We start from the raw sequence: 17,977 nt of genomic DNA on the forward strand, positions 1-17,977 counted from the left end.
CCCTCGGTCTCGCAAACCTCCATGGGCCAACCCCTCCCATCTGGTCCATAAACCCCCTCAGCACCTTAGCCACCGCTGGCCTCCTACCCGTCCTGGATCTGGATCGATCCAGTGCCGGATCCAGCACCGTGTTGAAATCCCCCCCCCCCCCATTATCAGGCCCCCTGTCTCCAAGTCTGAAATCCGGCCCAACGTGCGCTGCATGAAACCCGCATCGTCCCAATTCGGGGCGTATACATTGACCAGCACCACCCGCTCCCCCTGCAGCTTGCCACTTACCATCACATCACATACTATTGCAGAAAATACGGAGGCTGGGGATTGAGGGTGATTTAGAGATGTGGATCAGAAATTGGCTAGTTGAAAGAAGACAGAGGGTGGTGGTTGATGGCAAATGTTCAGAATGGAGTTCAGTTACGAGTGGCGTACCACTAGGATCTGTTCTGGGGCCGTTGCTGTTTGTCATTTTTATAAATGACCTAGAGGAGGGCACTGAAGGTTGGCTGAGTAAATTTGCCGACGACACTAAAGTCGGTGGAGTTGTAGACAGTGTGGAAGGATGTTGCAGGTTACAGAGGGACATAGATAAGCTGCAGAGCTGGGCTGAGGGGTGGCAAATGGAGTTTAATGTAGAGAAGTGTGAGGTGATTCACTTTGGAAAGAATAACAGGAATGCGGAATATTTGGCTAATGGTAAGATTCTGGTAGTGTGGATGAGCAGAGGGATCTCGGTGTCCATGTACATAGATCCCTGAAAGTTGCCACCCAGGTTGATAGGGTTGTGAAGAAGGCCTATGGTGTGTTGGCCTTTATTGGTAGAGGGATTGAGTTCCGGAGCCATGAGGTCATGTTGCAGCTGTACAAAACTCTGGTACGGCCGCATTTGGAGTATTGCGTACAGTTCTGGTCGCCTCATTATAGGAAGGACGTGGAAGCTTTGGAACGGATGCAGAGGAGATTTACCAGGATGTTGCCTGGTATGGAGGGAAGATCTTATGAGGAAAGGCTGATGGACTTGAGGTTGTTTTCGTTAGAGAGAAGAAGGTTAAGAGGTGACTTAATAGAGGCATACAAAATGATCAGAGGGTTAGATAGGGTGGACAGTGAGAGCCTTCTCCCGCGGATGGAGGTGGCTAGCACGAGGGGACATAGCCTTAAATTGAGGGGTAATAGATATAGGACAGACGTCAGAGGTAGGTTTTTTACGCAAAGAGTGGTAAGGCCGTGGAATGCCCTACCTGCAACAGTAGTGAACTCGCCAACATTGAGGGCATTTAAAAGTTTATTGGATAAGCATATGGATGATAATGGCATAGTGTATGTTAGATGGCCTTTAGTTTTTGACTTCCCATGTCGGTGCAACATCGTGGGCCGAAGGGCCTGTACTGCGCTGTATCGTTCTATGTTCTATGTTCTATACTGTCTGCCACAACGTTCGACGCCTCGAACGACTCCCTCTTTCCCACCAGGATCGCCACCCCCTGATTTTGTGCATCCAGCCCCGAATGAAACACCTGGCCTACCCATCCCTTCCGCAATCTAACCTGATCCGCCACCTTCAGGTGCGTCTCCAGAAGCACGACCACACCCGCCTTCAGCCGCGCAAACACGTGGGCCCGTTTGACCGGCCCATTCAGTCCCCTTACATTCCAGGTTATCAGCCGGATCAGGGGCTACCTATCCCCCCTCCCCCGCCGACTAGCCATTACCCTTCCTTAGCCCGCCACGTGATCCCGCGCCCCGCTCGGCCCGTTCCCCACGGCGGCAGACCCCCATCCCGACCCCCTCTACCTGCTCCAGCTCCCTCTTGGCCATTCCAGCAGCAACCCAGTACCCCCCCCCCCCCCCCCCCCCCCCCCAGCTAGGACCCCCCCTAGCTGCATTGCTCCCTCCATTGCACTCCCGTAAGTCAGCTGACTCCTGCTGACCCCAGCCACTCCCACCGCTCCTTCGACCCCTCCCAGCGTGGGGCTTCCCCTCTTCCCCATTGCCCACCAGCAGGTTCTCCTCCTCCCCCTACCACTCTCAGCGCGGGAAAAAGCCCACGCTTCTCAGCTCCGGCCCCACCCCCTTCAGTCCTCAGCGCGGGAAGAAGCCTGCGCTTTCCACCTGCCCGACCCCGCCTCCTCTGCCGCAGCTCCCTTTACCGGCCCGGTCCCCTCACGGTGCCCCAATCCCCCTTCCCGCCATCAGCCTCCCACACTGCAGGTCTGCCCCCCTCCCCGAGCCCATCCGACAGACCCAAGCAGAAACAGTGCCCCACCCACCCAAATAGCAACAAAGAAACAACAATAAACAAAGAACCCCCCCCCTCAAAATGTAACACAGCTACACGCAAACCCCCGTACCCAACCCTCAGTTTGAGTCCAATTTTTCGTCCTGTACGAAGGCCCACAACTCCTCCGGGGACTCAAAGTATAAGTGTTGGTCCTTGTAGGTGACCCACAGACGCGCCGGCTGCAGCATGCCGAACTTCACTCCCTTCCTGTGTAGCACCGCCTTCGTCCGGTTATACCCGGCCTTCTTCTTTGCCACCTCCGCACTCATGTCCTGGTAGATCCGTACCTCCGCGTTCTGCCACCTGCTGCTCTGCTCCTTCTTGACCCACCTGAGCACACACTCCCGGTCAGCAAAACAATGGAACCGCACCAGCACCGCCCGCGGCGGCTCATTAGGCTTGGGCCTTCTCGTCAACACTCTGTGGGCCCCCTCCAGTTCCAGGGCCCCCTGAAAGGACCCAGCTCCCATCAGCAAATTTAGCATGGTGACCACATAGGCCCCCACGTCCGACCCCTCCGGAAGGCCCAGGATCCGCAGATTTTTCCGCCTCGAACGGTTCTCCATCTCCTCGAACCTCTCCTGACAATTTTTATGGAGCGCCTCGTGCGCCTCCACTTTCACTGCAAGGCCTAAGATCTCGTCCTCGTTTTCGGAGACCTTTTGTCGGACCTCTTGGATCGCCACCCCCTGGGCCGTCTGGGTCTCCAGCAGCTTATCAATTGAAGCCTTCATTGGCTCCAGCAGCTCCGCTTTAAGCTCCCTGAAGCAGCGCTGAAGAGCCTCCTGCTGCTCCTGTGCCCACTGCATCCATGCCGCCTGGTCTCCGCCCGCCGCCATCTTGTGCTTCTTCCCTCGCACCTGCTTTGGCTTTGCTACCACTTTTCTACTCGCCCCACTCCTGGTCCAGGCCATACACTGCTGGGAAAATGTTTCTGGCTCCTTCCCACATCGGGAAACCTCGCAAAAGTACCACTGGGGGCCCTAAAAAAAGCCCAAAAGTCCGTTCCTAGCGGGAGCTGCCGAACGTGCGACTTAGCTCTGCATAACGGCAACCGGAAGTGACCATTGACCTCTTAAGGCGAACTTTATTTTCTCGAGACTGAGAAACCCAGCCATGTCACTAACCCAGATCTCTACAGTCAGGAGCTTCGAGTCCCTCCACATTAACAAGATCTGTCTCCGTGCTACCAGAGAGGCAAAAGCCAAGACGTCGGCCTCTTTCGCCCCCTGAACTCCCGGCTCTTCCAACACTCCAAAGATCGCTACCTCTGGACTCGGCACCACCCAGATTTTTCGCACCGTGGACATTGCCTTAGCAAAACCCGACCAAAACCCTCTAAGCTTTGGGCATGCCCAAAACATGTGGACATGATTTTGCTGGGCTTCCCGTGCACCTCGCACACCTATCTTCCACCCCGTAAAACCTACTCATCCTAGCCGCTGTCATGTGTGCCCGGTGAACTACCTTAAATTATATCAGGCTAAGCCTGGCACATGATGAGGAGGTATTAACCCTGCCTAGGGCATCCGCCCATAGACCCGCCTCTATCTCTCCTCCTAGCTCATCCTCCCGCTTGCCCTTAAGCTCCTCCACCGGGGGTTCCTCCGCCTCCGAAACCTCCTGGTAAATATCCGATACCTTCCCCTCTCCCACTCTGGTACTGGAAACTACTCTATCCTGTATCCCCCATGGCGGCAGCAGTGGAAAGGCCGGCACCTGTTTTCTCAAGACGTCTTGCACCTGCAAATACCTAAAACCATTCCCTGCTGGCAATTTAAATTTATCCTCCAAGGCTTTCAAGCTGGGAAAGCTCCCGTCTATAAATAGATTCCCCATCCTTCTAATTCCTGCCCTTTGCCAACTCCGGAGCCCGCCATCTAGCCTACTCGATACAAACCTATGGTTATTATAAATTGGGGTCCAAATCGATGCTCCCTCCACTCTCTTATGTCTCCTCCATTGCCCCCAGATTCTCAGAGCCACCACCACCACAGGATCTGTGGAGTATCGAGCCAGCGAGAATGGAAGAGGTGCCGTTATTCGTGCTCCCAAACTGGTGTCTTTACATGACGCTGCCTCCATCTACTCCCATGCCGATCCCCCCCCCACTACCCACTTCCTAATCATGGTTATATTAGCCGCCCAGTAGTAATTGCAGAAGTTCGGCAGCCCCAACCCACCCTCCTCCCCGTGCGCTCCAGCAACACTTTCTTCACTCGCGCCATTTTCCCACCCACACTAAGCCCAAAACAATCTTATTCACCCGCTTGAAAAAGGCCTTACGGATGAAGATAGGGAGGCACTGAAAGACAAACAGAAATCTGGGGAGGACCGTAATTTTCACGGTCTGTACCCACCCCGCCAGTGATAGCGGGAGCACGTCCCATCTCTTAAAGTCCCCTTCCATTTAGAACATAGAACAGTACAGCACAGAACAGGCCCTTCGGCCCTCGATGTTGTGCCGAGCCATGGTCACCCTACTCAAACCCACGTATCCACCCTATACCCGTAACCCAACAGCTCCCCCCCTTAACCTTACTATTAGGACACTACGGGCAATTTATCATGGCCAATCCACCTAACCCGCACATCTTTGGACTGTGGGAGGAAACCGGAGCACCCGGAGGAAACCCACGCACACACGGGGAGGACGTGCAGACTCCACACAGACAGTGACCCAGCCGGGAATCGGACCCTGGAGCTGTGAAGCATTTATGCTAATCACCATGCTACCCGCATAGTTGTTCTACCAACCGGGATAGGTTTAACTTGTGCAGTGCTTCCCATTCTCAGGCCACCTGGATTTCCAGGTATCGAAAGCTCCCCCCCCCCCCCCCCCCCCCCCCCGACTAGCCCTTTCCAGTTCCTAGAGGCTCTTAACGCAATGGCCAATGGCTCTTTGACTAGAGCAAACAGTAACGGTAAGAGGGGGCACCCTTGCATCTCTTTCGGTGTAGTTTAAAATACCCCGACCTCAGCCAGTTCGTAAGCACATTCGCTATTGGTGCCTGATAGAGCAACCGCACTCAGTCAATAAAGCCCTCACCAAACCCAAACCTTCCCAGCGCCTCCCACAGGTCATTCCACTCCACGCGATCAAAAGCCTTCTCCGCCTCCTCTCCTTCTGTGGGCATCATAATAACATTGAGCAGCCTTCGAATATTGGCCTGGAGTTGCATGCCCTTTACAAATCCCATCTGGTCTTCCCCTATCACCCTACTGCCGGAGGAGGTGGTGGAAGCAAGGACGATAGTGATGTTTAAGGGGCATCTTGACAAATACATGAATAGGATGGGAATAGAGGGATACGGACCCCGGAAGTGTAAAAGATTTTAGCTTAGGCGGGCAACATGGTCGGTGCAGGCTTGGAGGGCCGAAGGGCCTGTTCCTGTGCTGTACTTTTCTTTGTTCTTTGTTCAAGCAGTATGTCTCCCTATTGTTCTCTCCCCTCTGCCCTCACATGAACGAACATTTTAAAAGCATCACCTTCCCCAGTAAACAAACATCAGAAAAAACAGTGAAGAAGTCACTTTAGAAAAATAGTCACCCAAAAGCAGAACCAAATTCAAAGCCCCTCCCCCCCCCCCCCCCCCCCCCCCTCTAACCAGCTCCCTGTAGGACTAAGCAACCTTTAACCATCCACACAGCCCATTATTTTACATAGCGCTACTTAAACTTTTTTTTAATAAATTTAGTGTACCCAATCATTTTTCCAATTAAGGGGCAATTTAGCGTGGCCAATCCACCTAGCTTGCACGTTTTTGGGTTGTGGGGGCGAAACCCACGCAGACACGGGGAGAATGTGCAAACTCCACACGGACAGTGACCCAGAGCCGGGATCGAACCTGGGACCTCAGCGTCGTGAGGCGGTTGTGCTAACCACTAGGCCACCGTGCTGCCCTGCGCTACTTAAACTTATACAATCCAGCACAACAAATCGCCGCCAAAGTACTTCTCCAAGGCTTCAGTGTCTTTTAATTTGCCTCCAGCTTCCTTTCTTTAATAAAAGTCCATACTTCGTCTGGTGTTTCAAAGTAGAAGTCCTGTTCCTCATGTGTGACCCACAGACGGGCTGGGTACAGCATCCCGAACTTCACCCCTTCTTAAAGAGGGTCGTTTTTGCCCGATTAAACCCAGCTCGCTTCTTGGCCAAATCCGCTCCCAGGTCCTGATAGATGCACAACTAACAGTTCTCCCACTTGCCGCTCCGTTCTTGCTTGGCCCACCACAAAACATGATCCATATCCATGAAACGGTGAAAACGTACCACCAAGGCCCTCGCCGGCTCATTTGCTCGGGGCTTCCTCGCGAGGTCTCTGGGCGCACTGTCCAATTCCAGGGGCCGAGGGAACGCCCCAGCCCCCATCAACTTCTCCAACATGTCTTTCACATAAGCCCTCGCATCCGATCCCTCACTGCCTTCAGGGAGGCCAACAATTCTGAGATTCTGCCCTCGGAAAACTTCACCAGCTGCTCCGTCGAACACTGTGTCGTCTCCCCATGGCCCTGCTGCCCCGCCATGCTGTCCCGTGTTACCAGCTCTACTTGCGTCTCCCTTATAGGACTTTGTCGTCTCACACGGCCACTTCTGGTCCAATTTTCCATACACCGGAGGGGAATTTCTCCTTACTGTCTCTCTCTTCACCGATTTATCCCATAAAATCCGGGGGGAAAAGGTCCAGAAGTCCGTTACAGGCGGGAGCTATCAAATGTGCGACCTACTCCTCCATGGCCACCACCGGAAGTCCTCGATTTTGAATATTTAAAGTCAATTTGTATTTTCTCACTTGGTAGACATTGATGTTAACTCAACTACGATTGTGCTTTGATTAATTAATCAATAATAATCAGTAGTGACCTGTTTTTCTGGAAGTTATTTGTTTTTCCACTTTCTAAAAAGTTAGAATAATAAAAGTTGTTTTTTGTTGTGATCAGAGGTACGGTCCTACTCCATTGTGACCCTACGTTTCTGAGTAATCTTATTTGGCGTGGTCATCTGAAGCATTGGAAGATGAAGTTTAATTGATGGGCATAACTGCTGATGAATGGCAGCTGAGAAGACACCATCAGGAGCTATGTAAACAACCTGGATATTACAAAGTCTGCTTAGCTTTGTAAGAAGAATTGATAAGAGCGGAGATGTGTTTTAGGAAAGACTGTAACAGGCTTCAAGAGACTGAAATGGAGCCAGAAATTCAGCGTAACAATCCTCCCTCGATTTTTGTTTATTTTTCAGTGCCTCCCGATCTTTATCACACAGTCCTTCTTCAAAAGAGTTAACGGGCTGATCATGAGCTTTGTCTGGGCGGGAAAGTCTCCGCGGGTGAAGAAGGCGATGTTGGAGAGGAACCGCAGCGAGGGAGGGCTGGCGTTGCCGAGTCTGGTCAATTATTACTGGGCGGCCAACATCGCTATGATAAGGAAGTGGATGGTGGGTACGGGGTCTATTTGGGAGCGGGTGGAGGCGGCTTCGTGCAGGGGCTCCAGTTTGGAAGCCCTGGTCACGGCTCCTCTACCGCTGCCGCCGGCCAAGTACACCACCAGCCGGTAGTGGTGGCGACCCTGCGGATATGGGGCCAGTGGAGGAGGCATGTGGGGGAGATGGGGGCGTCTGTCTGGGCGCCAATCTGCGACAACCATCGGTTTGCCCCCGGCAGTATGGATGGGGGGTTCCGAGTATGGCGGCGAGCAGGGGCGGGAAGGGTGGGTGATATGTTCCTGGAAGGGAGCTTCGCGAGTTTGAGGAGCTTGGAGGAGAAATTTGGGTTGGTAAGGGGAAATGATTTTAGATACCTACAGTTGCGGGACTTTGTTCGTAGACAGGTCCCATCTTTCCCGCGCCTCCCGCCAATGGGGATCCTAGACAGAATAGTCTCTGGGAGGGACGAAGGGGAGGGTAGAGTCTCGGGTATTTATAAGGTGCTCATGAGGGAGGGAAGGGTCCCAGACAGAGGAACTGAAACTTAAATGGGAGGAGGAGCTCGGCGGGGAATTGGAGGATGGGCTGTGGGCAGAGGCCCTGAGTAGGGTAAACTCGACCACGACATGTGCTAGGCTCGGGCTGATCCAATTTAAGGTCGTTCACCGGGCCCATATGACGGTGGCTCGGATGAGCAAATTTTTCGGGATAGAGGACAAATGCGCTAGGTGCGCGGGAGGACCAGCGAACCATGTGCACATGTTTTGGGCATGCCCTGAGCTGAGGGGGTACTGGGAGGGATTTGCGGGGGTCATGTCCCAGGTGCTAAAAACAAGGGTGGTGATGAGTCCAGGGGTGGCAATTTTTGGGGTTTCGGAAGACCCGGGCGTCCAGGGGGAGAAAGCGGCCGATGTGCTGGCCTTTGCTTCCCTGATAGCCCGGCGACGAATATTATTGGCGTGGAGGGACTCAAAGCCCCCGAAGACTGAGTGGTGGCTTGCGGACATGTCAAGTTTCCTGGGGATGGAAAAAATTAAGTTCGCCTTGAGGGGATCTGTGCAGGGGTTCACCCGGAGGTGGCAACCATTTATTGACTTCTTTGCGGGAGAGTGAGCGTCAGCAGGGGGGTGGGGGGAGGGGGGGGGGGGGTAGAGTAGAGTAGGAGGGAAAATATGGCGGGTAGTACGGGTGGGAGGGGAGCGGGCTTGTGCAATACGGTACGATGGAAGTATTGAAAGTACGTGGATGTTTGCACATTTTTGCCTTTTTTACTTCCTTTCTGATGATGTCTGTAACTGTTTATAAAGCCAAAAACTACCTCAATAAAATTGTTTATTAAAAAAAAAAAGAAATTCAGCGTAAAAGGAATATTGCTTTGGGACTCTGGTGCTGCAGCTGTAGTGAAATAGTTGTCCACTGGAAGATGGGGAGGAAGGATCAGGAAAGGAGTGACTGACCATAGCACCCATCCATTGAGATTACTCAGTAGCTTGGTATTGTATGTACCAAAGGGATGGTAATGTATGTACCAGTTTTGCCGAGCTGTCGTGGAACAGACCAAATTGAGGTTATTGCTTGTGCTTAAACAAAAATTTGATTTTCTTAACTTTTTTCCCCTTTCAATAAAGTTATCTTTTTCCTTCCTTTATATATATTACCAATTATAATTGTCATATTATTATAATCATCACATTTGTTTTAATACATATTTGTACAGTTACTCATTCCTGTTATGTGCAGGGCTTTGAACCCAAGTGAGACTCTTGCAGGGATTCTTAAGTCTCCCTACAATGGTGGTAGGGAGTATCTCAGTGCGAAAAGGAGGAAGAGGTGGAGAAGTAGGAAGAGATCTTCGGGAAGGGTGGGATGAAAAATGGGCAGGGAGAAACAGACTGCCCAAATAGGCTTCTGATTTAATTAGCTATTCAATCCTACAACTCTCTGGGAAATTTGCATTCCTCCAATTCTGACCTCTTATTTTCTTTGCCCTCCATTGACAGCAATACCTTTTCACTGTCAACGTGCTAAACACTGGAATTCATTTCCCCTTTTAAGATGCTTTTTAAATACAATGGGTGTCATTAACAAATTCTATCACAATGGTTAAATCATTGAAGTGGAAAGGTTTTCAAAGTTTTGGGAGAAAGAGCAAGCAAGTGGGACTGGTACTAATTGAGATAATTCTTTCAAAAAGCCAGCACAGGCACAATGGTCCAAAGGCCTCCTTCATTTTTCTTTCATGCGATGTGGGCATCACTGGCAAGGCCAGCATGTGTTGCCCATCCCAAACTAACCTTGAACCAGCTGACTAGGCCATTTCAGAGGGCAGTTAAGAGTCAACCACATTGCTGTGGGTCTGGAGTCACATGTAGGCCAGACCAGGTAAGGATGGTAGATTTCCTTCCCTAAAGGGCATTAGAGAAGCAGATGAGTTTTTAAAACAATCAATGATAGTTTCATGGTCACCAGTACTGAGACCAACTTCTAATTCCAGATATATTAATTGCATTTTTAAATCCCATTATTGCAGCAGTAGGATTTGGACCCACATCCCCAGAGCATTAGCCAGGTCCTCTGAATTACTAGCCCTGTGACATTACCGCTGCACCACCATCTGCAAAGCCTCTTTCTGTGCTGCTAAAGTCCAAATGTCATCACCAACTGCATCAGGACACAGTCATGAAGAGAGGTTTCTACTAAGGGAATTGAAGAACTGAGCAGTAAAGATAATTGAGACACTTATCACCCTCTACTACTTTTATGCAAAATAATACAAGAACATGGAATTATTCCATCCATACGCAAAGGTTAATAAGCAACCTTAAAATCCGGAGCTTCCGGTGACAGTGGGCGGGACGCAGCCGCACGTTGGAGGGCTCCCGCTCGGGAATAGAATTTTTGGGGTTTTAATGCCCGGTCCCAGAGGCAACGGTGCTGAAAAATTTGTAGGAAGACACAGAGAGGAAAAATGTCCAAGCTTTTGAAAAAAACGGCCGTGAAAAAGGGGGCTAATGAAAGTCCGCCGGTGAGTGGAAAAGTCGGCGTGGGAACCGTAAGGAAAGAAGAGGCTGGGGCGCCGTGGGAAGTCACATTGTGCACGGCAGAAGGAATGACCAAGGTGATGGCCGCGGAACTTGAAAAACAGCTCACAAAGCACATGGAAGCGATCAAGAAGGAGATGGGGGCGGTATTGAAAATGCTGGTAGAGGAGGCGATTGCTCCGGTTAGGGCGACAGTATCGAGCGCAGCGGCGGAGGGGCTATTTAGCTTGCACGTAATCCTGTGTTCATCAGGATGGCACCACATTTTTATGTATACCTGGCGCGGTTCCTGGCATGCATTTCTAATCTTCTCATTTAACTATGGTTGATGCCCTGGCTTGATGGTAATGGTGGAATAATAAAATTATCTTATAAAATAAGATTAAAGTTAACCAGCATGAAGACTATTGATTACCCAGAAATGTTGTAGCTAGTGGATAACTAAAAAGACGTTGATTACTATCTTACCTGAATAGATCCAGTGGCAGGCCTTCCCATTGAAGAAGCCAAAGGCACCCTTGCCTACATTTTGAAAAACATTTGTTAAAATATACTCAATACTCATTATGTAAAGTCCCGAAAGACATGCTGTTAGGTGAATTGGACATTCTGAATTCTCCCTCAGTGTACCCAAACAGGCGCCGGAATGTGACGACTAGGGGATTTTCACAGTAATTTCACTGCAGTTTTAATGTCAGCCTATTTGTGACAATAATAAAGATTATTATTAAAAGCAGTAAATATTAAGATAATATTGATGCAACATTCATGTTAGGCGAGTACTTTAATGCCAGGCTTAATTTCCTTTTACTAATGTTACTTTAGAAATGTTGAATATAAAACAGGAAAAATATATTCTACTGTAGAAGGTAGGAAAAGAAGTTTTGACAGTCTGCCCTCTACTCTGCGGCATGTGAAGGAGAGGCTCAAGAGAATGTCAAGCTAATGGCAGCACGGTAGCATTGTGGATAGCACAATCGCTTCACAGCTCCAGGGTCCCAGGTTCGATTCCGGCTTGGGTCACTGTCTGTGTGGAGTCTGCACATCCTCCCTGTGTGTGCGTGGGTTTCCTCCGGGTGCTCCGGTTTCCTCCCACAGTCCAAAGATGTGCAGGTTAGGTGGATTGGCCATGATAAATTACCCTTAGTGGCCAAAATTGCCCTTAGTGTTGGGTGGGGTTACTGGGTTATGGGGATAGGGTGGAGGTGTTGACCGTAGGTAGGGTGCTCTTTCCAGGAGCCGGTGCAGACTCGATGGGCCGAATGGCCTCCTTCTGCACTGTAAATTCTATGAAATCTGGCTACGTAACTAGAAAGGGCGCAAGTGTTTTTTCATCGAGGGTGGATTTTCAGAGATGGAGCCAAAACAAAGCAGCTGTGGGTTGCTTTGCCTTACAAGCATCAGGGTAGACCATGCTGCTTCACCTGTGCATATGTTAGCTGTTGGGTCTTGCCTCTGCAAATGACTCAACCCCAGAACTGTGGACATAGCCTACATAGACTTGGCAGAGCTGATCCGGGAACTTTTAGGCTAAAATCTTTGGGTAATGTTTATCAGTATAGTAGATTTACAAATAAACAGTGATCTTATCTGGCTATATTCCATTTAATAATAATAATAATCGCTTATTATCACAAGTAGGCTTCAATTAAGTTACTGTGAAAAGCCCCTAGTTGCCACATTCCAGCACCTGGAACAGGAATTGAACCTGCGCTGTTGGTCTTATTCTGCATTGCAAGCCAGCTGTCTTAGCCCACTGTGCTATACCAGCCCCTACAGAAGCAGAGGACATTAATCAGCTAGTTGGCAATCAGAATACAAAATATAGATTTCTAATTTTTGTGAAATGTAATAATAAGATAACGAATTTGCAATTACAATTTGCAATAGACCCGAACAGGTTATATGCTGAAATAGGGGGTAGAAACATGATTCAAAGGTGTGCTCTGTGGGATAAATTTCCAAATTCTTGTTTAAGCTAAGATACAGTACCTCAACAGAGGCAATGATTCTTTATGTCCTACATACCAAATCACATGACTGCCTGACTTCAACAAGTGCTTTGGTGCAGAGGATCTGGGTCGCAGAAATCGCAGAAAACCAGTATGCCGGTACAGCAGATAATAAGGAAGGTAATTTTGGCATTCATGGCTAAAGGAATAGAGTATAAAAGTAGGGTAGGGTTGCTGTAACTGTACAAGGCATTGATGAGACCCGACCTGGAGTATTGTATACAGTTTTGATCCCCTTACTTGATGACAGATGTGGTTGCATTGGAGTCAGTTTAGAGGAGGTTGTTTCCAGAGGTGAGGGGTTTGTCTAATGAAGAAAGATTGAGCAGCGTAGGCTTATAATCTCTAGTGTTTAGAAGAATGAGAGGAGATCTAAGTGAGATATTTAAGACAATAAAAGGTATTAACAAAGTAGACGCATAAGGGCAGCACGTGGCGTAGTGGTTAGCACTGGGACTACGGCGCGAGGACCCAGGTTCGAATCCCGGCCCTGGGTCACCGTCCGTGTGGATTTTGCACATTTTCCCCATGTTTGCTTGGGTTTCACCCCCACAACCCAAAGATGTGCAGGTTAGGTGGGTTGGTCACACTAAATTGCTGATGACACGACCGTAGTGGGTCGGATCTCGAACAACGATGAGTCAGAGTACAGGAGGGAGATGGTTTAGTGTAAGAACAACAATCTCTCCCTCAACGTCAGCAAATCTAAGTTATTGACTTCAGGAAGTGAAGTATCGTACACACCCATCTGGATCAATGGTGCCGAGGTGGAGATGGTTGATAGTTCAAATTCCTAAGTGTGCACATCACCAACAATCTGTCCTGGTCCACCCACATTGACGCTATGACCAAGAAAGTACAATAGCGCCAATACGTCCCCAGGAAACTAAGGAATTTCAGCATGTCCACATTGACTCTTACCAATTTTTACAGATGCACCATAGAAAGCTGCATCACAGTTTAGTATGGCAACTGCTCGGCCCAAGGCCATAATAAACTACAGAGAGTCGTGAACACAGCCCAGTCCATCACGCGAACCCATCTCCCATCCACTGACCCTGTCCACACCTCCCACTGCCTTGGGAAAGCGGGTAGCATAATCAAAGACCCCTCTCACCCAGGTTATTCTCTCTTCCAACCTCTTCCATTGGCCAGGAGATACAAACGTTTGAGAACACACTAACAGATTCAGGATCAGCTTCTTCCCCGCTGTCACCAGACTCCTGAATTACCCTCTTATGGACTAAACTGATCTCTCCACGCTTCTTCTGGGACCAGTACTGGGACCAGTACAAACCGGACGGTCTGCACTTGGGCAGGACTGGAATCGATGTCCTAGGGGGGGTGTTTTCTAGAGCTGTTGGGGAGGGTTTAAACTAATGTGGCAGGGGGATGGGAACCAATGCTGGAAGTTGGAAGGTAGTAAAACAGGGACAGAAACACAAGGAAGTAAGGGGAAAAGTGCAAGGCAGAGAAGACATAGTCAGAAATCCATAAGGGCGACAGTACAAGGTACAGTGACTGAGGGGAGCACAGTGAATAGGCCCAGTAATAACAAAAGGAATAAAACTGGAGATGTTAAGATTCAAAACAGAGGTAAAAAAACCAACATAAGTGTACTTTACCTGAATGCTCGTAGTATTCGGAATAAAGTAAATGAGTTGGTGGCACAAATCATCGTAAATGACTATGATTTAGTGGCCATTACTGAAACATGGTTAAAGGATGGTCACGACTGGGAGTTAAATATCCGAGGGTATCAAACTATTCGGAAGGACAGAGTGGATGGTAAGGGAGGTGGTGTTGCTCTGTTATTTAAGGATGACATCCGGGCAATAGTAAGAGATGACATCGGTGCTATGGAGGATAAGGTCGAATCCATTTGGGTGGAAATCAGGAATAGTAAGGCGAAAAAGTCACTGATAGGAGTAATCTATCGGCCACCAAATAGTAACGAGATGGTGGGGCAGGCAATAAACAAAGAAATAACTGATGCATGTAGAAATGGTACAGCAGTTATCATGGGGGATTTTAATCTACATGTCGATTGGTTTAACCAGGTCGGTCAAGGCAACCGTGAGGAGGAGTTTATAGAATGTATCCGCGATAGTTTCCTAGAACAGTATGTAATGGAACCTACGAGGGAACAAGCGGTCCTAGATCTTGTCCTGTGTAATGAGACAGGATTGATTCATGATCTCATAGTTAGGGATCCTCTCGGAAGGAGCGATCACAATATGGTGGAATTTAAAATACAGATGGAGGGTGAGAAAGTAAAATCAAATACTAGTGTTTTGTGTTTAAACAAAGGAGATTACAAGGGGATGAGAGAAGAACTAGCTAAGGTAGACTGGGAGCTAAGACTTTATGGTGGAACAGTTGAGGAACAGTGGAGAACCTTCCAAGCGATTTTTCACAGTGCTCAGCAAAGGTTTATACCAACAAAAAGGAAGGATGGTAGAAAGAGGGAAAATCGACCGTGGATATCTAAGGAAATAAGGGAGAGTATCAAATTGAAGGAAAAAGCATATAAAGTGGCAAAGATTGCTGGGAGATTAGAGGACTGGGAAATCTTTAGGGGGCAACAGAAAGCTACTAAAAAAGCTATAAAGAAGAGTAAGATAGAGTATGAGAGTAAACTTGCTCAGAATATAAAAACAGACAGTAAAAGTTTTTACAAATATATAAGACAAAAAAGAGTGGCTAAGGTAAATATTGGTCCTTTAGAGGATGAGAAGGGAGTTTTAATAATGGGAAATGAGGAAATGGCTGAGGAACTGAACAGGTTTTTTGGGTCGGTCTTCACAGTGGAAAACACAAATAACATGCCAGCGACTGATAGAAATGAGGCTATGACAGGTGAGGACCTTGAGAGGATTGTTATCACTAAGGAGGGAGTGATGGGCAAGCTAATGGGGCTAAAGGTAGACAAGTCTCCTGGCCTTGATGGAATGCATCCCAGAGTGCTAAAAGAGATGGCTAGGGAAATTGCAGATGCACTAGTGATAATTTACCGAAATTCACTAGACTCTGGGGTGGTCCCGGTGGATTGGAAATTAGCAAACGTGACGCCACTGTTTAAAAAAGGAGGTAGGCAGAAAGCAGGAAATTATAGGCCAGTGAGTTTAACTTCGGTAATAGGGAAGATGCTGGAATCTATCATCAAGGAAGAAATTGCGAGGCATCTGGATAGAAATTGTCCCATTGGGCAGACGCAGCATGGGTTTGTAAAAGGCAGGTCGTGCCTAACTAATTTAGTGGAATTTTTTGAGGACATTACCAGTGCAGTAGATAACGGGGAGCCGATGGATGTGGTATATCTGGATTTCCAGAAAGCCTTTGACAAGGTGCCACACAAAAGGTTGCTGCATAAGATAAAGATGCATGGCATTAAGGGTAAAGTAGTAGCATGGATAGAGGATTGGTTAATTAATAGAAAGCAAAGAGTTGGGATAAATGGGTGTTTCTCTGGTTGGCAATCAGTAGCTAGTGGTGTCCCTCAGGGATCCGTGTTGGGCCCACAATTGTTCACAATTTACATTGATGATTTGGAGTTGGGGACCAAGGGCAATGTGTCCAAGTTTGCAGATGACACTAAGATGAGTGGTAAAGCGAAAAGTGCAGAGGATACTGGAAGTCTGCAGAGGGATTTGGATAGGTTAAGTGAATGGGCTCGGGTCTGGCAGATGGAATACAATGTTGACAAATGTGAGGTTATCCATTTTGGTAGGAATAACAGCAAACAGGATTATTATTTAAACGATAAAATATTAAAGCATGCCGCTGTTCAGAGAGACTTGGGTGTGCTAGTGCATGAGTCACAGAAGGTTGGTTTACAAGTGCAACAGGTGATTAAGAAGGCAAATGGAATTTTGTCCTTCATTGCTAGAGGGATGGAGTTTAAGACTAGGGAGGTTATGTTGCAATTGTATAAGGTGTTAGTGCGGCCACACCTGGAGTATTGTGTTCAGTTTTGGTCTCCTTACTTGAGAAAGGACGTACTGGCGCTGGAGGGTGTGCAGAGGAGGTTCACTAGGTTAATCCCAGAGCTGAAGGGGTTGGATTATGAGGAGAGGTTGAGTAGACTGGGACTGTACTCGTTGGAATTTAGAAGGATGAGGGGGGGATCTTATAGAAACATTTAAATTATGAAGGGGATAGATAGGATAGATGCGGGCAGGTTGTTTCCACTGGCGGGTGACAGCAGAACTAGGGGGCATAGCCTCAAAATAAGGGGAAGTAGATTTAGAACTGAGTTTAGGAGGAACTTCTTCACCCAAAGGGTTGTGAATCTATCGAATTCCTTGCCCAGTGAAGCAGTTGAGGCTCCTTCATTACATGTTTTTAAGGTAAAGATAGATAGTTTTTTGAAGAATAAAGGGATTAAGGGTTATGGTGTTCGGGCCGGAAAGTGGAGCTGAGTCCACAAAAGATCAGCCATGATCTAATTGAATGGCGGAGCAGGCTCGAGGGGCCAGATGGCCTACTCCTGCTCCTAGTTCTTATGTTCTTATGTTCTGTACTGAATAGTACTACACCCCAATGTCTGTGTCTGTGTATTTACATTGTGTATCTATCATATGTTCTATGATTTTTTTTCATGTATGGAACAATCTGTCTGGACTGTACACAGAACAATACTTATCACTGTATCTTGGCATACGTGACAATAAACCCAAATCCAATCCCAAAAGGCCAGCACATATGCCTTCTGATTCCCGACTCTCCAACCCCTTGCCGACTGGGAGGTCACCGATTTCTGCACTAGTGGTAGGGTTAGATCAACCAGCTCCAAGCTTTAACAGCAACTGCCGATATCATAGAGAAACTGAGGAGGGTACTGTAGCGGGATTGTAAACAGCTGGTCTCCCAGCTGCTGGGTGCATAGTTTAGGAGATCCTGGAAAATTGGCTTGCAACTCCGACTGAACAAGCCAGCAGAGCCACCAATTAACTCCTCAGCTGAAAAATGGAAACTCAACAATGAGACTTCCCTTCAGAAATATATCCTGAAAATGTTAGCCAAGTTCTGAAGTGAGAATTGAACCTACAAACTTCTGACTCAAGTGACAATCCCACCAGTGTAGCAAAGCTAATAGTTAAAGGATAATTTTGTTTGGTTCTGTCTCCAGTTTTGGAGCCTCACTTGTTTATGAACGGATCAAATATCAGAGGTACAATGTTGTACTGCGATGTCTACTGCTGCATTCAACAGCATCTCATCA

The 17,977-nt window shown here is 48.4% G+C and overlaps 1 protein-coding gene and 1 long non-coding RNA gene across 2 annotated transcripts in view; one reads left to right on the forward strand and one right to left on the reverse strand.

Annotated features, from left to right (window-relative positions):
* Window positions 1–17,977, reverse strand: part of ift88 (intraflagellar transport 88 homolog) — a 164,606-nt gene that overhangs the window by 132,635 nt on the left and 13,994 nt on the right. Inside the window, exon 5 of the mRNA XM_038818078.1 lies at window positions 11,210–11,263. Coding sequence (XP_038674006.1) covers window positions 11,210–11,263 — 54 coding nt within the window. The remainder of the gene's footprint in view (window positions 1–11,209; window positions 11,264–17,977) is intronic.
* LOC119977311 overlaps window positions 1–17,977 on the forward strand; it is a 31,454-nt gene that overhangs the window by 5,989 nt on the left and 7,488 nt on the right. The window lies entirely within an intron of this gene.

The sequence above is a fragment of the Scyliorhinus canicula genome, chromosome 14, assembly GCF_902713615.1.
Source record: "Scyliorhinus canicula chromosome 14, sScyCan1.1, whole genome shotgun sequence".
Lineage (NCBI taxonomy): Eukaryota > Metazoa > Chordata > Chondrichthyes > Carcharhiniformes > Scyliorhinidae > Scyliorhinus > Scyliorhinus canicula.